General features: G+C 39.7%; 1 protein-coding gene across 4 annotated transcripts in view; it reads right to left on the bottom strand.

Annotated features, from left to right (window-relative positions):
• The window catches only part of sipa1 (signal-induced proliferation-associated 1), a 51,628-nt gene that overhangs the window by 6,977 nt on the left and 18,070 nt on the right, over nucleotides 1-26,581 (bottom strand). For 2 of the 4 annotated variants that reach the window (XM_028466804.1, XM_028466803.1), the window contains exons 2-14: nucleotides 17,823-19,556; nucleotides 16,363-16,487; nucleotides 16,092-16,280; nucleotides 14,838-15,012; nucleotides 13,142-13,245; nucleotides 12,064-12,221; nucleotides 10,086-10,671; nucleotides 8,628-8,902; nucleotides 6,397-6,738; nucleotides 5,731-5,857; nucleotides 5,531-5,663; nucleotides 1,619-1,717; nucleotides 144-210 (exon numbers count right to left, since the gene is read on the bottom strand). In XM_028466804.1, coding sequence (XP_028322605.1) covers nucleotides 144-210; nucleotides 1,619-1,717; nucleotides 5,531-5,663; nucleotides 5,731-5,857; nucleotides 6,397-6,738; nucleotides 8,628-8,902; nucleotides 10,086-10,671; nucleotides 12,064-12,221; nucleotides 13,142-13,245; nucleotides 14,838-15,012; nucleotides 16,092-16,280; nucleotides 16,363-16,487; nucleotides 17,823-18,951 — 3,509 coding nt within the window. In that variant the 5' untranslated portion in view covers nucleotides 18,952-19,556. Of the gene's footprint in view, nucleotides 1-143; nucleotides 211-1,618; nucleotides 1,718-5,530; nucleotides 5,664-5,730; nucleotides 5,858-6,396; nucleotides 6,739-8,627; nucleotides 8,903-10,085; nucleotides 10,672-12,063; nucleotides 12,222-13,141; nucleotides 13,246-14,837; nucleotides 15,013-16,091; nucleotides 16,281-16,362; nucleotides 16,488-17,822; nucleotides 19,557-24,834; nucleotides 24,903-26,581 lie in introns of those variants that run through there. The other 2 variants (XM_028466805.1, XM_028466806.1) reach the window with 2 other exon arrangements.

The following is a 26,581-nucleotide window of genomic DNA, read 5'->3' as shown; positions in this document are numbered from 1 at the left end:
GTGATAAAAAACTCCCACCTCTCGTTTAACATTAACTCAAATAGTCGGACGAAATAACGAAGATATAATTAAAGCCACTCTTAATAAGCAGAGAAAAGGAAAGTTTGCAACAAACTGAATGAGCTGCTTTAAACTTTACTCACCTTTCTTTGGAGTCCCTCAGCTTTCCGTCGGTCTGATCACCTTGGGTGGGGTCACCAGCTTTTCTATCTGTGAAAATAAGACACATCCACATTTTAACCCCAGACACTTTTCTCCAAAAATCCCATACCAATAAGTAACGTTTTCTAAGCTTCTACATCACCTACATGGTTTTTTTTTTTTCAGATTGAAGTAGGACCCTTAGTGGTAACAGATGATGTGAAATTTTGTAAATATATGATACTGACTGACAATAACTGATGTTTTAAATACAGAAATCTGTAGTCTGCCCAAAAAAACCTAGAGATTTACATCAAATATGAAGCTAATTCTCATTATCGAAGACTATAAAAGCAGAAATAATTGAACTAATGTATGGACATCAACTGCAGCAAGTTTGACAATAGTAATAATTAACATGAGGCAAAAGATACACGTTTTTGTACAAAAAAGTTCAGGCAGAAGCCCACTTTGCTACAACTGTGCCAAAGTTTTCCATAAGTTTGAAAACAGGCTCTTGTTATAGAGCTTTATGTTTATTTTGTGACTCACAGCAGCGGAAAAATGCTGAGTTGGCAGAGTTGTCGACTGTTCCCCTCTTTGAACATAATGGCCTGGTGTGTGTGCTGTGGTCTTTGGTTCTGAATGTGGGTTGGATACAGTTGTAGCTGAGTATCTTAGGATTACAGAGAGGTATAAAATGTGTGATTTCATTCATTTTTTACAACACTAAAATTTGTGAGAGTCACAGAAGCTGGAGCTGCCCCCGCCGGCGGGTCCGTTGGGGCTGAAGAGGTTAAACGCTGTTTAATGGAAGTAACAAAAGGCAGAAATCTACTGCCTCCATCAGTGAATCTATATCTATTAATCTGCTGCTGTAACAGCCCTCCAGGACTACGGTGCTTTCAAAGACTTTAACTCCACAGGGACTTTCCCGCATTCAGCAATAATGAGGCCAAATATTGATGTTTGGAACAGCGCAGAGCACTCACATTCATCCCAGCGCTGCTGGATCAGCTCCAGGTTAAAACCTGTCTGTGTTTCAGACGGATCTGCACGGGGAACTAAACTGGCATCAATGGTTTTTATTTCCTAATATGATCATATGGCCAACCAGCAGCATCCATCATGCAAACACCATTTAGATTCTACACAAAATGAGTCTAAAAACACACACAAAAGTAACAACAAAAAATACACAAAAAAAAAAGAAAAATACATAACACGACATAAAACACAAAACAGCTCCAGAAACACAACAAAAAAATTGCAACATAAACACACAAAAAGACAGGAAAATATACAAATTGACAACAAAAATACAAAAAAATATATACAACAAAAACCAAAAAAATCAAAACAGCTCAAGAAACAAACAAAGACAACATAAATATACAAAATTAGTCCAACATTCACAAAAACCCATAACCCTCCCCCCTCAGATTAGACGTTGACATTTTTGGAGCAGTGCTGATACCTTCTCGAGACAAAGCCTCCAGGATGCTACGGCAGGCCGTGGCCAGGTCGGCGATGGACTGCCACTCCTCCTCCGTAGAGTCCGTCGTCTCAGAAAGAACTGAGGGGTATTCCATAAAGGAGGGTCAACAAACTCTGAGTCTATCCATAAAGGAGGGTCAACAAACTCTGAGTCTATCCATAAAGGAGGGTCAACATACCCAGCGATGGGAAACTCTGGGTATCTGATTCTATTACAGCTGGTATGAAGTGGGTCAATCAACCCTGAGTATAGAAACCTTGGGTTACTGACGTGCACACGCGATGAAAAGCCATAATCAATGGATCAAAGGTTACACGAACTACCATGGTAACCACCCAGAAGACAGTGATTTATTCACCCTAATGGTGAAATAAGCCAGTGTTTGAGGAATATGAGCCTGTTCTAAAGTGACTTCAGTGACTATAGTGGCTTAAATCACCCGTAATTAGTCACACTTTTTGGTCGCTTCATCACTTTATTAATAGTATGAATAAAATGTGTCTGAGGAGACGTGTCAGCAGCATAGGATGGCTGCATAGAGAGCTCTCCTGTTACACTGGCTATAAAGACAGTGACTACCGCTTCATATTACATCATTATACTGATTTTTAATTTAATATTGTCGCCAGAGTTATCTCAAAAAATGTCATAAAAAAACGGCTGAAGCGGGACGCGAACCCGTGACCCTATTCTTCCAAGAGTGGTGTCATAATTCATAATTCTCCTCCTTTATATTATCCACAGGTTTGTATTCAGTGAACTTTACTACAGACGTCAGTAGATGTTTTAATGCAGATCAACCTCAGTGTCTGTTACTTAATGATCTACATCCACAATGTTAGAAAGAAAACTACCGTTTGCACAAAAAAAAAAAAAAAGTAAATGAACACAACATTATTAATGATGTGAACACGTCTGTGGTGTGTGATGTTACTAATGTGTTTCAGAGAAAAGTGTTAAGGTTCATTAAAGTGTTCAGAAAAGGTGTTCAGGTGGGCGGAGCCAGGTAGAAACCCAAGGTTTCTTTAATAAAACCTGCCAGTGACCAGGTTTAGTTCACGGACAATGTTGCCATGGTAACATACTCAGAGAAGAACATACCTCGCGTTTTGGAATGAGATACTCAGAGTTTCCCTCATTTGAGCCCAAACATACTCAGAGTTTGAACATAACCCACCTTTATGGAATACCACTCTGGAACAAACATCAGCTTCTGACAGGGAAATGTAGCAACTGGCGCTCCAGGGGCCACATGTGGCCCTCAGCATGAAAACAAACCCATAACACACATAAAAGCACAAAAAAATTACACAAAACAACAGCGGAAATACACAAAATGACTCCAAAGACACAAAGGATGACTACAAAAATAAATGAAAACAGCAACAAACACACGAGAGACAATTATACCAAAATGACAACAATAATATACTAAAATAAAACATGCAAAATAACTCCAAAAATGAACAGGCAGTAAATGAACATTTGTTACAAAGAGGAAAAAAGACGAGTTTTGAGTTTTGAGTCGAACAAACTGAGTCTAAGCATCTCTGTCAGGATCTAAAAAAGATTTTAATAAATTATAAATCTACTTTTTTAATTTATCTGTTATAAAATATGTCACCATGTTGGACATGCTCCTTATTAAAAACTGTAGTAACACAGATTCACCACAGGAGGGAGCTCCTGGTTTAAAACCACATTTAAACGGTTTTGTTTCTACTTTTGGTTTTTGTTTGACAAAAAACAAACAAATGAGCAAACTTTTAATAATGAATTTAAAAACATTTTCTTTGTGACGGCGTTTTAGGGCCACATTGGAAAATAAAGCTGTTTTTAAAAAATAGTCTAGATTAATGAGACGTAAACTAGTAATATTAAGAGAATAAAGCCGTACTGTCACAAGAAACAAACTGTGATAATATTACAAGTCATAATTATGAGAAAACAAGAGAAAAACTGCATCAGATTTTTTTGAGAATAAAATCATATTACAGATATTTTGTAGGAATTTTTAAAAATGACATTATTAAAACTTTATTATTGTAATATAATATTACAAACTTTTTCCTAAAACATGGAGACTATTCTAATATTAAAACTTTATTCTGAAGAGATTATGACTTTATTTGGTTAAAAATACGACTTTATTCAGAAAATATTACAAATTTGTTGCTCATAATATTGAGATTTTATTCTGAAAATATAGCGACTTTATTACAATTTTTTTCCTTATAATATGACTTTATTCTCATAATAATATGACTTTATTCTGAAAATATTACAAGTTTGTTCCTCATATTATAAAGATTTTATTATGAAAATATTACAACTTTATTCTAATAATAGTGCACGTTTTTTCCTAACAATATTAAGACTATTCTGAAAATATTAAGACTTTATTCTGATAATATTAAAACCTTTTTTTAGAAATAATATGAAGACTTTATTCTGAAAATATTACAAGTTTGTTCCTCACAATATTAGGACTTTATTCTTGTAATATTACAAATTCTTGAGGTAAAAAAAACCCAAAGCTAAATGTTGCCCTAAAACGCTGTCGTAGTTGTCAAATAAATGTATTAATAAAAAATAATGTATCTTCTAAAATTGTGACGATTGCCACTATTTTAATTTTAAACACAAACCTTGGTTATAATCAGCACTAAATGTTCCAAACATCAGAAGCATGTGTAATCAGCACACACTCCTAATGTGTGTTTAGTGGGTCTCAGTGGACGCACAACAGATGGTGTAAGAGGGGCTTCCTCAGAGATGGGGGGGTGGCCCCTAAACTACCGTCCATCTGTCCCCTCTTTATCCGGCACTGGCAGGGGTGATATTTTATATTAGATTAGCAGAACGAGGGCAGCGGGGATGAAAGAGGACGCACAAAACGGACAAAAGGGGGGACGCAGCAAGGAGCGGAGGATGGAGAGATAATGAGGAAGAGGATTTATGGGGGGGGGGGGGCTGAAACAGTCAACATGTATTTGATCAAATTAATCAAAAATACTAAAACACAAAACAAAAAAAACTTACAAAATGACAAAAAATACAAAAAATTACCCCAGAAAGACACAAAATAATGGAAAAATGCTCAAAAAAACAACCAAAAGAACATACAAAAAGACAAATAAGAATGACAGAAATGGATAAAAAACACAAAATAATGGAAAAACTATATAAAAAAAATCAAACAAAAAATGACAGAAAATACAAAAAATCAAAGCAAAAACACACATAAAGATGAAAAAACTATTAAAATGACTCAAAAAATAACAAAACATAATAAAATATGACAAACATTTATAGAAAAGGACAAAAATATGCAAAATGACACCAAAAATAGAGAAAATTACTAAAAAAAAAAAAAAACCCCAACAAAACATACAAAGTGACAGAAAAGTATAAAAAAATCTATAAAATAACAGAAAAAAACCCAACAAAACATACAAAATGACAATGACAAAAAACACACAAAAGGACCCCAAAAACAGACAAAATGATGGAAAAATACTTCAAAATAGGGCAGAAAAGGAAAAGAAAATACACATAAGACATCTACAAATGTACACATAAATAATAGAGAAATAAAGAAAACAAGAACGACGACTCCAAAACACAAAATTAGAAAGAAATGACAAAAAACTTCCAAAAAAACAACAAAAACTTCCAAAAAAATCAGTTTTTCAAAACAATTGTGTGATGTGCATTTTGACTTCTTTACATTGTGTGATTTGACTTCTTTGCGTTCAGCTTCTAGCATCAACTCGTCCATTTGAAAACTCACTGAATCAAATATAATGAATAAAACTATGAGAAATAAAACTTTCAAAATAAAACGAGAAAGAAATGAGAAAATAGAAGTTGATGTAATCAATCACTCACTCTTAGTGATGGAGTTATGAAGACTCAGAGCTCGTGAGTTTCTCTCCGCTCGATCTTTACATGACAGCCGTGACGTGGACAGAGACGAGTCACTAGCTGACGCCTTGTCATCGTCAAACTCCGCCCCCAGGAACTGAAAACAGGAAGTAAAGGGTGAGAAATGGAACAGAGAGCGGAGGAGGGGAGACGTGGGGTCGTACCTGCTCGTCCTCCAGGCCCAGCTTAGGTTTGACGGCGAGGATCAGATCAGGAGTGGCGTCTCTCAGCTCGCCCACGTTGTCATAGATGTGACACTCCACCTTAGTGCCCACGTTGTCAAACAAGTGTCTGTGGAACAAGGATGAAACCAGCTCATAACGCACTTTCTCATATGAATCCATGAAAGACAGACATTGGCATCAGACGGCCTGGGGGCCACATGAAGCCCCAGGTCTGATTTTGTGTGGCCCCAATAGTAAACACACAAAATGATGGAGAAATACTCAAAATTACTATAAAAAAAAAACAACAAAATGACAAAAAAGGACAGAAAAGGACAAAAAAATACACAAAATGACCCCAAAAACTCACTAAATAATGGGTAAATACTCAAAATGACCAAACTTACAAAATTACAGAACATGACAAAAAAGGACAAAAAGACAGAAAATTACGCCCAAAACACACAAACTAATGGAAAAACACAAAAAATATACAAAATGATGGAAAAAGACAACAAATACACAAAATGACCCCCAAAATACACAAAATGATGGATAAATATTAAAAGTGATGTAACAAACAATATCACATTTATTCACAATGAAACTTTCCAAAATAAAATGAGACAGAAATGAGACAATAAAAGCTGACGTAGAGTTTCTCACCCGTCACAGGAGTCTGTGAAGGTGGGCTGTCTCTCCAATGAGAAGCTGCGTGTGAGCTGTGCCGATCGGTCCTCTTGGCTCTGATTGGCCGGTTGGTCCTGCAGCGACGTGGCTCTCAGCAGAGGTAAACAGGGCGGAGACAGCAGCACGGGCTCCGTCTCCTCCCTCACCGCGTCCACCTCGTTCACGCCGAGCCCGTCCTCCTTCGCTGGCTCCTCCTCCTCCTCTTCCTCCTCCTCCTCTTCTTCTCTGTCGTCCAGCACCCAGGCCTCTGTGGACTGGTCCTCGTCAGGTTTACACTCAGCGTCTTTGATGGCTTTCTGGTAGAGCTCAGAGAAACTTCTGCACAACAAAACGACACAAAAGCACTGAAGTAAAATGACATCTACCACTAAAACAGGATTTATCTCACAATCAGTCACCATCCATGAACTGATACTAAAGTGGCATCTAGCCATATATTTAAAAGTCTAAATGTCTTTCTCTAAGGCAGTGGTTCGGCACACGACCCCCAAAATAAAGGTGTCAGAGACCGGAATAATATCCACTGTTATGCATGAAGTTTAGTATTATTTGCTCCATAATATATAGTCGTTTTAAAGATGAAAATCTTTGTTTTAATCAGAAATAAAATGGGTTGAAAGTGACCAAAAATGCTAGAAAAGGTGGTGAAATGGGATTTTGAAAACCACAGTTGCAAATTAGAGTGGCCAAAAACAGAAAGAAAAAAGTGGTAAAATGGGATCAAAGTGTCAATATTGGCTTAAAGTGGCTGAAATAGAGTGAGGTTGGAGTAATTTAATTAGAAAAAGTAAGAACAATTAGTTTAAACTGGCAAATAATGGGCATGAGAAATAGTGAATGTGGTTAAATTGGCAAAAATAAGCATGAAATATGATAAAAGAGGTTAAAAGTGACAATAATGGGTCAACATATGCAACAATAGGTGTAAAAATGTCAGAAAAGGTTAATAAGTGCTGAAAATGTTTTTAAAGTAGACAAAATGTGCAGAAAAGGCATTGAAATGTGATGGAGAAGTGTCAGAAATGGAATGTAACAAAAATACATTAAAAAGAGCAAAAATATGGCAATAAAAAGTGATGAAAATATTCTTTCTGGCTTTGTCTAGAATTATTCACCAACATTTATACAGTGAAAACTAAATCTGTGCTCTTTGTTTGGTATGAAGGCATCACACCTTACATTTGGATTCCATTTCTATCATTTATTATCCTATTGCATAGGTTCTCAACCCTGGGGTCGGGATCCCATTTGGGGCCGCGAGGCCCTGGGAGGAGGTCGCCAGATGCCTTCAAGAAACTAAGAATATTCTTTTAACAATTTGAGCCCATTTTTGCTTATTTTTACCCAATTTTCTTGCAACTACACCAAACTTGTCATATTTTAACCTGTTTTCATCACTTTTTCTTGCCATATTTTTGCTCCTTTTAATGCATTTCTGACACTTCTCTGTTAAATTTCAACACCTTTTCTGCACATTTTTTCCACTTTCAAGACATTTCCACCACTTTTCCACCTAATGTCACAAATGTTGAGCCGTTATTGTCACTTTTAACCTCTTTTCACCATATTTCATGCTGTTTTTTTGCCAATTTAACCACATTCTCAATTTGTCATGGCCATTATTTGCCAGTTTAAACTAATTATTCCTACTTTTTTCTGTCACGTTGAAGCCAATATGAACCCTTTTTACCACTTTTTCTGTCTGTTTTTTTCCACTCTAATTTGCAACTTTTAACCAATTTCTGTGGTTTTTAAAATCACCAATTTCACCAGCTTTTCAACCATTTTTGGTCACTTTGGACTAATTTTTATTAGTGATTAAAACCAGGATTTCCATCTTTAAGATGACTATAATAATAATAATAAACGTTCCTGGATAACAGTGGATATTATTCAGATGAATAAATAAATGTGGTTATTACAGATTCATAGAACAATGGACCATCATTGTACTGACTTTATGGATGGACCCCAAAAATCTCTCCCCTTTATTCCCCCTTATAGATGGTCCTGTCTCCACATGACTGTTCTTCAATGTTCATGTCTGTGTTCAACCACCTTCAGCTACAGTGGGGGTCTCTGGAACTTTTATTTTGGCGGGTCGAGGGGCTGAAAAGGTTGGGAACCACTCATCTATTGCTGATCTGATTACATGTTCTTCCTCCTTCTCTGAGGTTGATCGTCAGCGTGAAGCGTGGGACTCTCACCTGCGAGGCTTTCCGTTCTCGTCCGGTGGGATGACGGTGATGTGGACTTTGTGGGCCGTCCTCAGCAGCCTGGATCTCTCCTCCAGGCTGAGGTGAACCAGCGAATGCCCGCAGAGTCGCACCACGCGCGCCCACAGCTGCAGACCGCCGCTCTCAGCGTAGCAGAACCGCTGCAGCTCCGTCACGAAGCCTTCGTCGTTCATGAGGAAGCCTGGCTGTCCCACGCCGTCACGCAGAGGGGTGACCTCGAACGCCTCGCAGCCTCGAGTCACCAGCTGTGGAGGAGCAGACCACCATCAGTCAGATGTTTTTACTGTAGTTACAGTAAATAAACTCACCTTCTTTCCTTTGGTAAAAGTCATAAAGCACATGTTGAAAGAGTTACTTAAATATAAAAGTAAATATATATTCTGTTGATAAAAAATGTTTGCACGCAAAGTGTCCTGATCTCATTTATTTTTTAATTGTAGAATATGCTTATGTTTAAGTTAAACTAGCACTGTAAACATATATATATATATATATATATATATATATATATATATATATATATATATATATATATATATACTGTATATATATTTATTATTTTTATTTATTGTGGTTATTTTTTCCTACAATTAATTACAGTTAAACTAGTGGTTAATTTGCATTTTTAACATATATATTAATTTTTACTTTTAATTTATAACTTATTTTTGATTTTTTTTCTGGTTCTTTCTTAGGGTCTTCCAATTAAATTTTGAAAAAAATTTTTAATTGTAGAATATGCTTATGTTTAAGTTAAACAAGTAATAATTTTGCACTTTAAGCAAATGTATTTATTTTATCATTTATTTAACTTTTATTAATGATTTTTTTATTTATTGGGGTTATTTTTAAGATGAACTAGAGGTTTTTTTTGCATTTTAAGCTTTATTTATTCTTTTTTATTTAACTTTTATTTATTATGGTTATTTTTTAGAGTCTATATATGAATTTATTATTTATGTATTTATTATGATTTTATTTTTTATTTATTGGGGTTATTTTTTAGGACTCCACAAACACACAGGATTCCTCCAAAAACCAACAAAATAAAGACAAAAACAAATGAAACGATGACTAAAATATACAAATTGACAGAACAATAGATAGGCCAACAAAAACATACATGTTTACAGCAAAAACACACAGGATGCCCCGCCCAAAAAAACAAAAAACAAATATATATAAAAAATGACAACAAGAAAACATGAAATTTACTCTGAAAACATACAAACATACACCAAACATACACCAAAAACACACAATATGACAGAAGAAAATACAAAATGACAATAACAAACCCAACTTGGCAACCCACATTCTACAGCGGTTGCCCTCGCTCTCTGATATACAGTCACAGCTTTATCCTCTCAGGGTTAAATACAGTAATGATGAGTAAAAAGTCAGAATAAAAGTCACTTCCTGTCTCACCTCGAGCCTCTGCACCACCTCTTTGATATCCTCCACCTGCGTCTCCATCACAGTGATGGACACAGATGCTCCGCGCTCGTAATAGATGTCCAGGCAGGCCACGCCCTCTTTGGGCTCCGTCACCGCCTTCCAGCCAATCACGTCTCGACAGGAGCAGTTGAACGCCACCCTGCGCGTGTACCTCTCGATGAGCACCACCGACTCTGCCGACACGCCCAGCAGACAGGGCAGCGTGTGCTCGCCGTGCACCATCACCGCCCACACTAGGGCGCCCGCGCTGTGAAGCTCCGCCCCCTTGGCGCCCTTCAGCTTGTCTTTACGCTTGCCGCCCAGCGACAGCAGCGGGAACTTGGTGGACGAGTCAATGGGCGTGGTGGTCACGTAGTTTTCCGCCAAGTCCTTCAGGTATTCCTGGCGCGTGCGAGTTGCCATGGAGCGGAACTTCTCCGACTTCTCAGCGGCGTTTTCCGCGTTTACCGCCTTGGCGAGGAGGAAGTCTCTGAAGGCGGCGGAGCGAGGGAACCGAGCGCCCTTAGGGAACAGAGGACCGAATAATGGGATGTCTTTAGAGCGAGTCACAGCCACCCTGACAGAGAGAGAGAGAGATAGTGACAATGAATTACTTTCTTTAGTCAATATTTACTTGATCTAATTTGGCCCACAGAGAAAACATGAATCATTGTGTAAATAAAACTCAACAATATCTGTTAAACTGTTAAAGAAAACTCAGAAAACTACAATATCCTTTAATTTTCCTCATATTATTTCATAATATTTCCCTTAATTAAATAGAAATTGGTCACAAAAATCAAGGAAATTTAATGTGTAGATCCTGTTGGGACTGATGTCTGGATATTGTCGGTTTCTTACATATTTTGTATTTTTTGTATACGTAGAAGTGCAAACTAAGGCACAATCATTTTTAAATTACTCATTTCCCAGCATAAAATCTGTGGATCAAACTGCTCCATATTTGGCCCTTGAACTAAAATGAGTTTGACACCCCTGATCTAAATGAATACACCCCAAAATAAATGCATAAAATAACTCCAAAAACACACAAAATAACTCCAAAAACACACAAAATTACTCCAAAAACACACAAAATTACTCCAAAAACACAAGAAACCAAAATATAACTGCAAAAATACACAAAATGGCAGAAAAATAGATAGGACAACAAAAATATTCATATTTACTCAAGAAACACACAGCATGCCTCCAAAAAAACAACAAAATGAAAAAAAGATATAAAAATACACAAAATGACAAAAATAGATAGGACAACAATACAAATACACATATGTACTCCATAAACACACAGGACACCCCCAAAGAACCAACAAAATCAAGAAAAAAAATGTATAAAAAAATTACAAAAATGTCTCCAGAAACACACAAAATAAAAAAAACAAAAAAACAAACGATGACTAAAATACACAAAATAGCAGAAAAATAGATAAGACAACAAAAAACACACTGGATGCCTCCAAAAACCAACAAAATGACACAAAATGACTCAACAAAACCAAAATACACAGAATAATGACAAAACCAAACAAAACTATGACTAAAATACACAAAATGGCAGAAAAATAGAAAGGACCACACATATTTACTACAGAAACACACACTAAGAAAACAAAAAACACTGCAGGCCTCTAAAAACATACAAAAATGCACAAAATGACAAAATACAAAATGACAATTAAGCTACACAAAAATATTTTAAAAACCCACAAAATGACTCCAAAAACAGACAAAGCCAAAATACACAAAATGACAGACGAATCAGACCCAAATCTTTTTTCTTTCCCGTAGTAATGCTCAGTTTGGTCATTATTCCGAATGCTGACATGAATGTTGATCATGTGACCGGCGGCTCAGAGATAAATCACACATTTCCTCCTTAATTCATGTAATCCTAACATTCATGTCTAACACTGGTCTTTGTAGCTTATAGAGGATGAATTCCCACCTGTAATATGTATTGTCCGAGCAGGGCTCATGAACCTGGACGATGATGAAGACGTGTTGGAAATGTGAGCGTATGGACTTTGGTGTGAAGGGAAGAGCTCCAGGCTCCTGGAACACGATGGTGACGATGTCGTTCCCGATGTGTCGCTTCCTCAGCAGCTGAACGGAGACGCAGAGAAGAAGAAGAAATAACTTTACCGCTTTTTAAAATTACACCAAACATGATAGAAAAGGGTTTTTAGAGCCGACTACTGTTATAAATTTGACATTTTATATGCTTCAGATGATTTACAAAGTCAGGAAGATCACGAGAGTGACGTTAGCCACAATGCTAACCCTCAGCTAGCTGGAAAAATACCATAGAAACGTGTCATAAGATCCCAAAATCTGCTCCTCCGTGCACAGCCATTGGCTTTTTCTGACTCCTATAAAGCAGGATTTTATCTCACGTTGTTGAGAAACAAATTAAAAATATTCTAAACCTTGGAATAAACCAACATGATGTCCTGGGAAAAATGTGACAATGATACAGTTTCCATATTATTTTTGTGCTGCAGGACACATGATTGGAAGTAATTTTGTCCAATTACATTTTATCAGAACATTTTACATAAACATATATATGGAATTAACATGTTAGCCCTACTTTTATTCCTGCTAAAATATCATTTGTGCAAAATATGAAAAGAAATTCAAGTTGAGTAATGGAAAAATAGCTTTTTTTCAATGTTTAAATGTTGACTCAAACAACAGCATGTATCGTTTTTCAATATCTGAGGAAAAACTGAAAATGAAATCATATTTTATAGCTAATATCAGCTAATAATATTGCCCATCTCTAGTTTTAATAATGGTAATAACTCCCTGACATATGTCATTTTGTGCTGTGCGCACGAAAAGATAAATTGTCACAGCACAAAAAGAAGTCGTTCCTTGCAGCACAAAAACTATGAAAAATCTTTGCGTTGCAACGCACAAAATATTACATACATTTTTCTTTTTTTGACAGTTTCACCAACTGTGTCAACGAGTGAAAGCATTAGGCTATGATCGGGTTTGTAATGTGAGTTTTCTCCCACCTGCTGCGTGTTGTTGGCCGTGTAGGGAAGCATCGTGGACACATGAAACATTATCTCGTAGTCCTGGTAGCGCGTGTAGAGGGAATGTGTTCCAGTTGAGTCCGCTGCACAATTTAAGACAAAGAGAAAAAATATAAAGAAAATAAAGGAAAAAAGGAAAGATTTAGACCAATAGGTTTAGACCAATAGCAAAGATTTAGACCAATAGGAAAGGGTTAGACCAATAGGAAAGGTTTAGACCAATAGGAAAGGTTTAGACCAATAGGAAAGGGTTAGACCAATAGGAAAGGGCTAGACCAATAGGAAAGGTTTAGACCAATAGGAAAGGGCTAGACCAATAGGAAAGAGTTAGACCAATAGGTTTAGACCAATAGGAAAGGTTTAGATCCATAGGAAAGGTTTAGATCAATAGGTTTAGACCAATAGGAAAGAGTTAGACCAATAGGTTTAGACCAATAGGAAAGGTTTAGATCCATAGGAAAGGTTTAGATCAATAGGTTTAGACCAATAGGAAAGGGTTAGACCAATAGGAAAGAGTTAGACCAATAGGAAAGAGTTAGACCAATAGGTTTAGACCAATAGGAAAGGTTTAGACCAATAGCAAACATTTAGACCAATAGGAAAGGGTTAGACCAATAGGAAAGGGTTAGACCAATAGGTTTAGACCAATAGGAAAGGTTTAGATCCATAGGAAAGGTTTAGATCAATAGGTTTAGACCAATAGGAAAGAGTTAGACCAATAGGTTTAGACCAATAGGAAAGGTTTAGACCAATAGCAAACATTTAGACCAATAGGAAAGGGTTAGACCAATAGGAAAGGGTTAGACCAATAGGTTTAGACCAATAGGAAAGGTTTAGATCCATAGGAAAGGTTTAGATCAATAGGTTTAGACCAATAGGAAAGAGTTAGACCAATAGGTTTAGACCAATAGGAAAGGTTTAGATCCATAGGAAAGGTTTAGATCAATAGGTTTAGACCAATAGGAAAGAGTTAGACCAATAGGTTTAGACCAATAGGAAAGGTTTAGACCAATAGCAAACATTTAGACCAATAGCAAACATTTAGACCAATAGGAAAGGGTTAGACCAATAGGAAAGGGTTAGACCAATAGGAAAGGGTTAGACCAATAGGAAAGGGTTAGACCAATAGGAAAGGGTTAGACCAATAGGAAAGGTTTAGACCAATAGGAAAGGTTTAGACCAATAGGAAAGGGTTAGACCAATAGGAAAGGGTTAGACCAATAGGAAAGGGTTAGACCAATAGGAAAGGGTTAGACCAGGGGTGTCCAATTCCGGTCCTCGAGGGCCACTATCCAGCATGTTTTAGATGTTTCCCTCTTCCAACACACCTGATTGAAATGATTAGGATCGTTATCAGGCTTCTGCAGAGCTGGATGAGGAGTTGATCATTTGAATCAGGTGTGTTGGAAGAGGGAAACATCTAAAACATGCTGGATAGTGGCCCTCGAGGACCGGAATTGGACACCCCTGGGTTAGACCAATAGGAAAGGTTTAGATCAATAGGAAAGGGTTAGACCAATAGGAAAGGTTTAGACCAATAGGAAAGGGTTAGAGTTAGACCAATGGGAAACAGCCCAGAGATTATCTGCAGTGACGATGCTATTTTGCAGGCATTACTCAGATTACATGTGGCTGGATCCAGATAAGGTTACAGATGTGAGTGTTTAGAGCTCACTCTTGTTGTCCAGCTGTGCTCGATACTTCTCCCATCCCTTCAGTCGCACTCGTTCACCGAGCAGATCCAGAAACTCCTCAAACGCTGGTCCTGAGCTCTCGTTGTTGTACATGTCCTCCTCAGAGCTCTGCCCCGCCCTGCAGTACATCACCCCCACCTTTCTCTGGAAGTTCAGCTGCAAACGCACACAAACACCACTTCATCTTCAAACATCAACATATAAATTAATGAATAAATAACTTCATTCACATCAAAACTGTTGAAAAAGCCTGTTTAGATCAGTGCATTTTTAACCAAAATTATTTCAGCTTTTACTGTTAAAAGGTTTAATTCTGATTAATATAAATGTTTTAATATTAAAGTGTTTTGATATTTCTATATTTGTAGATTAAAAGGTGAACTGAGGAACAAACATTGCAGGATATATAAAAGAAGGATGAAAAAGCAATTCTTTGAATAAAAAAGTGAGCATTGTTGAATTAATAGAAGAAATAAAGCAATTTAAATAATAAGACAGAACTAATGAATACACAATATGAAAACTAAATATTATTATACATTTGTGGATTGTTCTTGCTTAATTATTAAAATATTTAATTTCTAATGTTAATATAAGCTTTGTTTTTTACACTTTCATCACAGTATTCATCTCATCTCGTGCTATAATTATTTTCTTGCAATAAATTCTTCACTGTGGAGCCATTGTAATAATTATTAAAGTATTTCTGATCCTGATTCTTTGAAATGAACACATCACATAATAGCAAGAAGCATATTAGATTCACTTGGAAAAAAAATAAAATTAGTCTGAAAACAAAAAACTGAAAAAAAGTTAGCATAAAAACCAGGGAAAAAAAATAACCTAAACTGAAAAAATTTGCATGAAAAACAGAAAAAATTTGGCTGAAAAACTGATTTTCTTTTTTTTTTAAAAAAAACATTAAAAAATATATCATTAAAAACATGAAAAAAATAGGCCATAAAAAATGGAAAGAAATTTGCCCAAAAAACAAACAAAAGATTAGTTCAAGAAACAGAAATATATTTGCATGAAAAACTGAAAAAAACACAAAAAATCCTTTGTCCAAAAATAAATAAAAAATAAAAATTAATTATTCAGAAAAAATTATTTTTTTTTTGAGTGAATGGAATATGTTTCTGTACTTCAGCACTTTAACTTAGAAAATAAGTTTCTAAATAAAAGTTATTAAAAGTGTGTAATTCACACATTATAATGACAGCAGCGTCACTCACTCCCTGCTCGTCCAGTTTCAGTAAAGTGTCTCTGACTTTGGGAGAGTTGGAGGCCAAACGCAGGCAGTGCAGGTTCAGCTCAGGCATGATGAACTCCAGCAGACGCTTTGGTGAAAGACCTCTGGGAGTCGTGTGACGAGCTGCAGACGGAACAGATTCCTCCAGGATGGAACCTCTCAGCGTCTTCATCTGTGGGTAGAACACACACACACACAGCAGGTGAAGTCAGCAGGACAGAAGAAGAAAAAGAATAAAAGTAGTTCTGATTCACCTCTGTCGTGCGAAAGATGATTCTGTAGTTGTACTGAGCGCCACTGGATCCTTCTTTCTCCTCTCGCCGAAAACTGATGGCAACGGGACCGAGACGATCGTCCATTCCAAAGAAGTTCTGATGTTCTGAAAGGAAATCACTATTTAATTGTAGCTGCTGTGCAGTAATCTATACAAAATATATATTTATTATAAATATATATTTGTTATTAAACAGTATATTTATTACTGTTCTATAAACATCCGTTATTAATATTTATTTTCATGAAATTTGAAGAAGAATATTCGAAAAAAAAAAAAAATTCCAAAAAAGGTCAAAATTGTTTTTAAAAAACAAGTTGAGATAAACTACGGCCGGGCCCGCGTAACGTCTCCGCGCCAAATAGCGCGTACCCCATTCCCGAGAATTCAGTCAAATGACGCGGTTTCACAGAGTAAAAAAAAGGTTTCAGAGAGGCTCTAGACATCCGCTCATAGAATATCCATATGAAATTACAGCCAGATTCTACAGGCACTAACGAAGGAGTAGTCATTTGAAAAATGGGGCCCCCTGGCGCCCCTGTGGCACATACGGAGTAATGGGCCCCATTCAAATATTGGCATGTGTCAATGATTTGGTACCACCAACTGTCACAATATTTGACTGACAAATAATTGAGAAAACTACTTTAATGGAAATTAACGAAAAAAGGGAGTTGGGCCCCTAATTGAATTGTGCGAGGCATAATCGTAATCTACGTTGAATTACCTTTGAAACGATATATCACACGACTATGTTCCCATAAATTTGGAAATTTCCGGAAACGTGGGTGAGCCCCCGAGCCCCATTTCATAAAATGGGCTCCGAGCGTCTCATCATATTAATTCATAGAGTTTTCATACCAAACTGCATTCTGATTTAACGAGAACTAACGGAGGAGTAGTCATTTGAAAAATGGAGCCCCAGGGGTCCCTTTGGCACCACCATGACCATTTATACATTGGTATATGCCAATGATTTGGTACCATCAACCGTCGTAATATTTGACTTGCAAATAAATGAGAAATTGACTTCTGTTTTTGGGGCCCCAAATCAAAAATCAGGCTCCGAGCATCGACGCGTACACATCCATAGATTATAGCTACCACATATCAGCCTGATTAGTTCACAATAACAAAGGAGTGATTTTAACTAGTGTACACAAGAAGAAGAAGAAAAACAAAGTGAGGGCGTTTTGAGTCCGGTGGCCCGACCTAAAAAATTGTAATTGTGTTTTTATTTTCTTTGTTTATGACTGTTCTAAAATTATTAGTTGTTATAATTCTGAGTAGTTATTTTTATGAGATTCGAGGAAGAATAGTCTACATTTTTATTTTTCAAGGAAAATACCGAAATGTCATATTTTATCTGCAAAATGTGGAAAAAGTTGTAATTGTTTATATTTTCACAATAATTATGAAACGTAAAGCAAACAAACAAACCTTTCATGTAGAAATATTTGCGGTAATAATGCGCGCCGAGGTCTGCATGCTCTATGAAGTAGTTGCTCTTGCCCTGCTGCTGGACGTGACTCTCTCTGGGCTCCTCCAGGACAGACACAGCATCGTTGGGGGTCCTCAGGCTGGACCAGAGGCCCCTCCCCTTCCCCCCCTGGGACCGGCTCAGCCCCCCCTGCTGCTCTCCTCCCGTCTCGTTACGGAAGTGCGGGCAGCTGAGCAGCAGCTCGTTGTCGTTTCCGTCTCCTTCGTCCAGCAGCAACGACTGCTCGGGATCGTCCGCGTTCAAGCCGTTGCCTGCCCCTCCCCCTCCTCCCCCTCCCTGCGTGGGGGCGGATGGTGTGGACTGGCACAGGGGGCGGAGCTGAGAGGCAGCTGACGCCCCCGACGTGATGTTCTTCTTCCTCCCGATGCTGTCCCTGTTGGTGGCTACCTCGGTCAGGTCGAAAAGGATGCTCTGGACGTCATAGTGGGCGAAGTTCCTCACCCAGGCTCCGCCCCCGATGATGTCATACAAGCCTGGTTGAGGAACGTGAGCGAGGACGGGTTTGGACTTTTTACCCAGATTTTCAGGCTTGGGGGGTTTAGCAGGTTTGGGGGAGTCCCCCGTGGAGGTGCTGAGTCCTCTGAAGAAGCCGTCGGGCTCGGGGAGGCTGCTCTGCAGCCCCAGCAGCAGGAAGGGGTCCTTGAAGCGCAGCGCGTTGGGACTCAGGGGGCCCCGCTCGTCCGCGTTGGGCCCCCGGGCCTGAATCTGCCTCTCTAGTGACGACAGGCTGCCGTACTCTCTGTGCAGAAGCACGCCCGAGTCGCCCTCCACGCCCGCCTTCTCCCCTGCCGCCCGCACAGCCTTCCCCCCCGCCTTCCCACACGAGTCCAGGTCTCCTAGGGTCACGTCGCTGTTGCTCCTCTGCATGATGTGACCCCGGCCCGCCGACCTCAGGTTGAGGCCTACGCAGCTCGGCGTCAGGCTGTCGGCGTCGGTTCGGTCGCCATCCCTCCTGGGGGGCCACTCCACTACGCCCGCCTCCCGTTTGGGGTCAAAAGTGACGGTGGCGACTGGCGGCCGGATGGTCTGACGGCGGAATTTACGGATGAAGAGGTCGTCTGACTGCATGGTGCTAAATGTCACGTGACCACGAATCGACTCACGCCGTGATTTCTCTCAGAAACAGTGAAAAGCTACAATCCAACGTTGTGGTTTGGAAACGGACTGAAGGCAGACGTGCATGTGATGCTCCTCTCTGTCGGCGTATGACGCTCCCCTCGGTGGGCGTACGGGGCTCCTCTGTGGGCATGTGACACTCCTCTCCGCGGGCGTGTGGCGCTCCTCTCCGTAGGTATGTGGCGCTCCGCTCTGTGGGTGTGTGGCGCTCCTGTCTGTGGGTATGTGGCGCTCCTCTCTGTGGGTATGTGGCGCTCCGCTCTGTGGGTATGTGGCGCTCCTCTCTGTGGGTGTGTGGCGCTCCGCTCTGTGGGCGTGTGGCGCTCCTGTCTGTGGGCGTGTGGCGCTCCTCTCTGTGGGCGTGTGGCGCTCCTCTCTGTGGGCGTGTGGCGCTCCTCTCTGTGGGCGTGTGGCGCTCCTCTCTGTGGGCGGCGCGTGAAGGAGACGATCATCACTGGAGCCCAACTCGCCGTCTGTCCTCAGCACAGGAGCGGCTCCGGCTCCGTCTGCGTCGGGCCGTCTAACGCCGTGTCCATCGGTGCTGGCAGCCTCTCGTCCTGCACCAAGACATGAAGAATAAGAACAACATTAATTTATCGTAATTTCCGGACTAAAAGTCGCTACTTTTTTCCCATGTTTAAACAATGACGTGGCTAATTTGTGGATTTTTTTCTGGTTTTACAAGCTTCATGTCGCCAAAAAATTAAGGTCCATCACATTAGACCAGGTGGACCAATGAAACTGTTTACATAAATGCAATGCGCTCCCACTGAATCATTGTGATCAGTCTTTTTGTCACAAATACACACATCTGGAGTCGCTCCTCCATGAACCGCCACCTTAACGTGGTGGAGGGGTTTGAGTACCCGAATGATCCTGGGAGCTATGTTGTCGGGGGCTTAATGTCCCTGGTAGGGTCTCCCAAGGCAAACAGGTCCCAGGTGACGGGTCCGACTAAGAGCGGTTCAATAGCCATATATGTACATTAAACAACAAAGGCAGTTCACGTCGTCCGGGCCCCACCTTGGAGCCAGGCCCGGGGTTGGGGCTCGAGTGAGAGCGCCTGGTGGCCGGGGCTTTGCCCACGGGCCCCGGCCGGGCAGAGCCCGAAAGGACGACGTGGGCCCGCCCTCCCGTAGGCCCACCACCTGCAGGAGGGATCATATGAGGCCGGTGCAATGTGGATCGGGCAGTCGTCCAGGGCGGGGGACTTGGCGATCGGATCCCCGGCTACAGAAGCTAGTGTTAGGGACGTGGAATGTCACCTCTCTGGCGGGGAAGGAGCCTGAGCTTGTGTGCGAGGTGGAGAAGTTCGGACTAGATATAGTCGGTCTCACCTCGACACATAACAAGGGCTCTGGAACCAGCCTTCTCGACAGGGGTTGGACTCTCCTACTCTGGAGTCGCCAATGGTGAGAGGCGCCGGGCCGGGGTGGCTATACTTCTTGCCCCCCGACTTAGTGCCTGTACGTTGGAGTCTACCCCGGTAGACGAGAGGGTAGCCTCCCTCCGCCTTCGGGTGGGGGGACGAATTATGACTCTTGCTTGTGCCTATGGGCCAAACAACAGCTCGGAGTATCCATCCTTCTTGGATTCCTTAGAGGGAGTACTGGAGAGTGCTCCTTCTGGGGATTCCCTCGTTCTGCTGGGGGACTTCAACGCTCACGTTGGCAGCGACAGTGAGACCTGGAGGGGCGTGATTGGGAGGAACGGCCCCCCTGATCGGAACCCGAGCGGTGTTTTGTTGTTGGACTTCTGTGCTCGTCACAGATTGTCCATAACAAACACCATGTTCAAGCATAAGGGTGTCCATATGTGCACTTGGCACCAGGACACGCTAGTCCGCAGTTCGATGATCGACTTTGTAGTCGTGTCATTGGACTTGCGGCCGCATGTCTTGGACACTCGGGTAAAGAGAGGGGCGGAGCTGTCAACTGATCACCACCTGGTGGTGAGTTGGCTCCGATGGCGGGGGAGGATGCCGGTTAGACCTGGCAGACCCAAACGTATAGTGAGGGTCTGCTGGGAACGCCTGGCAGAGTCTCCCGTCAGAAGGAGCTTCAACAACCACCTCCGGGAAAACTTCAACCATGTCTCGGAGGAGGCAGGGGACATTGAGTCCGAGTGGGCCATGTTCCGTGCCTCTGTTGCTGAGGCGGCTGATCGGTGCTGTGGCCGCAAGGTAGTCGGTGCCTGTTTTGGCGGCAATACCCGAACCCGTTGGTGGACACCGGGGGTGAGGGATGCCGTCAAGCTGAAGAAGGAGTCCTACCGGGCCTTTTTGGCCTGTGGGACTCCGGAGGCAGCAGACAGGTACCGACGGGCCAAGCGGAGTGCAGCCACGGTGGTCGCCGAGGCAAAAGCCCGGACATGGGAGGAGTTTGGTGAGGCCATGGAGAACGACTTCCGGACGGCTTCGAAGAGATTCTGGACCACTATCCGGCGTCTCAGGAAGGGGAAGCAGTGCACCGTCAACACTATGTATGGTGCGGATGGTGCGCTGCTGACCTCGACTCGAGACGTTGTGGATCGGTGGGGGGAGTACTTCGAAGACCTCCTCAATCCCACCGATACGCCTTCCAATCAGCAAGCAGGGTCCAGGGACCCGAGAGTGGGCTCTCTTATCTCTGGGGCTGAGGTTGCCGAGGTGGTTAAAAAGCTCCTCGGTGGCAGGGCTCCGGGGGTGGATGAGATCCGCCCGGAGTTCCTCAAGGCCTTGGATGTTGTGGGGCTGTCATGGCTGACACGACTCTGCAACATCGCGTGGACATCGGGGGCAGTGCCTCTGGATTGGCAGACCGGGGTGGGGATCAGAACAGCCTGGATACAGTAAAAATCAGCGAGTTTGTAAGAGATTTAAACATTTAACCGCATTACGTTGCCAAGTAAAACATTAAGTTAGTTTGGAAACGATCATGTCCGTATTCTGACTCAGAGCCTGGACTCTACGTGATCGCTCCGCGGTAGTTTACGGTAAGAAGGACAGATGAAGTGGTGCATCAGTCTGGATCCAGTAAAAAGTGACCATAACAAGCTGTAAATGGACTGATATGCAGACATGGAGCAGTGAAGATGAGACTTCATGTGGAGATGGAAACTCATCAGTTGAAATACAGAAATCTCAGTAAATCCTAACACGAGTCTGCCTGTTTTGAATGGCCGAGTCATTTGAAAGACACCTTCATCAGCCACCTTCATCAGTGTGGATTTTTCTTGGAAAATTGATAAATTATTGTAATGCGGCCAATATAACTGTGCGTTTTATCGTCCGAAAATTACGGTACACTCGACTCATCGTTCGGCTCCTGGATGGACCGGCGTGCGTGTTATTGTCACTTTATAAAGACTAGGAATGTCTTTATAAAAACAAAATAATGAAATAAAGACAGCGATATGAAATTCCAAGGTTTACGAAATAAAAGAAAGTAAAAAAGATTTAAAGGAGCGCAGCAGCGCAACGCATTTAACCCTCCTGCTTCCCCTAGCAGCTGTTACTCAATAGACCATGGGCGGGGCCAAAGGGGTGGTCCAGAGTGGCACCCTTAAAATCTGATTGGCCACCTTGAGTGCCACCCCATCCCGATTCAAAAAGACAAATTAAATTGTAGCTTGTACATTTTTTTTTATATATATATATATATATATATATATATATATATATATATAAATAAATTGTCAGGATAAATTATTTTTATGCTTTTAAAATAAACAGTCATGCTTTCATAACTCTAATCACATGGAGATTTAAACCTTTATCAGAGCCAGCATTTGATCAATTATTTTATAGCATTAACTACATATCGCATGCATTTATTTTTCTTTAGATGTTTAACATATTTTATAAGGGAAATGCCCATGATGCAAATGATTATGTATATCATTTAGGGTAATAAGTATTATTAACTTGGATATTAAGTGGTTGTTTTATTATTTGAAATTTAGTGTGCCACCATAATCTGAGTCTGTGTCCCTGCAGTGGCCCCCCAACCAAGATTTCCTAGACCCGCCCTGCCGTAGACTCATAAGTCGGTTGTTTGTAGTGCTGCATGTCAGTGCCAGACCCTTTCAACTCATGCACATAAACGATGTCACTTCCTTCACTTGCAGTCTTTACGACAGAGCTCCTGGGATGTGATGTTTGAATGTAAACAGACCATACAACGTTTATTCAATATTCCAATCGTACACATTTAAATATGTGACTGTTTTGTGGTGTTTTTAATTGGTAATTGAATGAAAATGTTAAAAAAAAAAAAAAGAGACAAAAAGGAAAAACCACCGCAAGACGATAAATACAAAAACGGATCAAAATACAAAACACAACAATGACAATCAAAAACCAAACAGAAAATAAAATAAAAACCCAAAATAAATCGGAATTCACTCAAAACATACATTTCCAATAATTTTAAGAAATCTTGGCAGCAGGTTTAGCTAGAATGCACTAACTAATTATTTTTAAATAGCATGATTTCAACCCTTTAAATCACAAACTGCCATAAAATAAGTCGACAAAAGTCAGCGTCTCTTAACCGTGGGAGCATGGACGCACTCAGCAAAGGCGGAGTTCCATTGTTACTTTTAATGCCATAATCTACGTTGCTGTACTTTTAAAAGCTTTTAATTCTCATGTATCATTTTTATACTATCCTACCTGTTTGTCCAACTTATTTATTTACAACTGCCAGGAAGTCTATCCCTCCACAATAAAGCGTTTCTCTCATATTAAAGCACATGTATTGAGTGTTGTATCATATCATACCCCCTTTGTCCGACGACAACATATTGCTCAGAAATCTGTGAAAAACTATTTATTTAGTAAATAAGTGAAATGAAACAGTATTTAGTGCCTCAATAGATTTATTTATATAGTTTTAATCATTTACATTCATCTCCTGCCTGATGTGGAAATCATTTCTAAAATCTTTTTGTGTTATTTTGTTGTTTGTTCTTTTTATTATTCAGTATGTGTGTCTCTTACTTTGTGTGTTCTTGGTATTATTTAAATTATTCTCTCTCAGTGCGGGTGTTTTTGGTGTCGTTTTGTATGTTTATCTCTTCATTTGTGTGTATTTTGTAGTGATGTTGTGTATTTTACTCTCATTTAGTGTTTTTTTGTTGTCGTTTTGTGTGCTGCTGGTAATGGTGAGTGTTTTTCTCTCTTAGTGTGTGTGTTTTTGTTGTTGTTGTTTATCTGTTCTTCTTATTATTTAGTATATTTTGTTGTTGTTTTGTACGTCTCTGGTAATATTTAGTATGATGATCATTTTTAACTAAAAATAAACATTTTTAATGCTTTTATTGGTTAATTATCCTCTCTCTTTCTCAAGTACCCCAGGTAGTGGCAATGCGTACCCCCATTTGAGAAACACTAATATTATAAATAATAATAATAACATTGCTTAATTTGAGCAAATTTACTCTCTCCTTCTTTAAGTTACAGGATATGTTGAAAATATTAAGCTGCGTTTTGGATTTATTTTGGTAGCTCCATAATACAGCTTTCAATACTTTTTTTTTTTTTTACAGAAATGAGAAATAAAAAAAACTTTGTTTTCATTCCTTATTTGTGATGCTAAACACTCCCACACACTTTTACACTCAAATAGTTTTTTTTAATCAACAAACATTTGTTGCACATTTGTTTCTCTTCATTGGGAATTTTTGTCATTTTTTTTTTTACATCGTACCGTGAGAATTTTGTATCATGAGCCCTTTATCGTATCATGATTTAACTATGTTGTTACACTCATAATAAAGAAAAATGTCCCTAAATACACATGTAAACAGTAAACACACACAATCGCACATCGACAACGTTTTGCAGAAACTTACCCCTGAACTGTAAATCCGACGTGTGACAACTGGAGCTGAGACGTGTCACATCTAATGTCTATATAAGGTACCATTGCACTTCCTGTCGAGTGGTTTTCACATGCATTTCCTCTCCAGCGGTGCAGGTGCAGCCGTGCACAAAGTCACACCAACATCCCTTCAGAGAACATCACCGCCACTTACAGGACACGCCTTCTTTTTCTACTGTTCGCCATGACGTCAGAAACATTCAATTTCATATCTAAACAGACACTGAAATCAGTGACTAAGAATGAAGTTCACACAGTACGAGCAGAGTCGGGTTAAAAAGGCAGACGTAGCCCACCACCACCAAGAGAGGAAGTCTCTCTGAGTTCCCTTCCTCACCTCTCACACTCATTTCCGTTTCCCATAAACACAACAAGACGGTTTGGAAATTGACAACAATCAGGCAGAAGAGAAACTGATTAACATTAGCATTAACTATCATACGGCTCATCTTCATACTCAACAACATTCTTTTTTACTCTTAAAAAGTTTACCTTTCCAAAACAATGATTCTTAAATAATAATAATAATAATTATTATTATTATTATTATTATTAATTTTAAAAACGTTTACCTACCCCAAATAACAACTATTGTTAAAAAAAATATAATAATTATTATTGTTATCATTATTAATGATAGACATTCATTATTATTAATGGACGTTCCTTGTGTATGAATGGGTATGAATTGTGTATGAATGTTGGTGGTGGTCGTAGGAGAAAAAATGGCAGCCATGCTTCTGTCAGTCTGCCCCACGGCACAAAATCACTACAAAAATACAAAAAAAATACTTCGAAAAAACACATTATGACAACAAAAATGACTCCACAACACAATATAACAACAAAAATGCACAAAGTTTCTCACAAAACACACAAGACTACAAAATCCACAAAATTACTACAAAAAAATACATTATTACAACAAAAATACACAACAAAACAATAGAAAATAATCAACACTAACAAAAATCCACAAAATGGCTGTAAAACCACAATATGACATAAAAAAGCACAAATCCATTAAACATGACAACAACAACACAAAACGACTCCAAAAACATACAAAACAAGAACAAAACAAGACGAGGGCGTGGCTGCTCGACATTGAGTCGGTCATCTGATGATATATATACGTACGAAGGAAAAGAACAAAGGAAAATAACAGAAAAATATACAAAAAGAGAACAAAAACACATAAAACCCGTGTGTTTTCCTGTATTAATGCTCAGATTGGTCACTATTCAAAATCACAGGCTGTGATAGAACTTTTCCGTCTCTGTTACATAACAAATCCTAATGTTTTAAGACAAACTATTTGAGTGTGAACTGACCCCAAAAGAAGTCTTTGAGGATTCTACACACATCTTATCGGATTGTGAATCATCCTGGGATATAAAAAGACTTCACGCACACACACACACACATGCTGTCCATCACACAGAGGAAACATTTTCCCGTTAAGTTGTTGTGGATCTTCTCCATGTGATGATACTTCTCCTAGCCAGTCTGAATGTGATTGTTTTCCTTCTCCTGGTGCCGTTAAAACATGCAGCTGATGCTTTCCAGGATTAGGTCCAAAGATTAGAGCATCCACACACAGGATGCAAACCAAAGAAACTCAGTAATGCATGGATGGAGACACTGGTGTTCATTCCAGCCTCTATACGTTCAAACTCAGCCAGAATGATTGCAGAACATGATTCTAAAATATACAA

This window comes from Gouania willdenowi, chromosome 14 (assembly GCF_900634775.1).
Source record: "Gouania willdenowi chromosome 14, fGouWil2.1, whole genome shotgun sequence".
Taxonomy (NCBI): domain Eukaryota; kingdom Metazoa; phylum Chordata; class Actinopteri; order Blenniiformes; family Gobiesocidae; genus Gouania; species Gouania willdenowi.
This window is presented reverse-complemented; position numbering and strand designations above follow the sequence as displayed.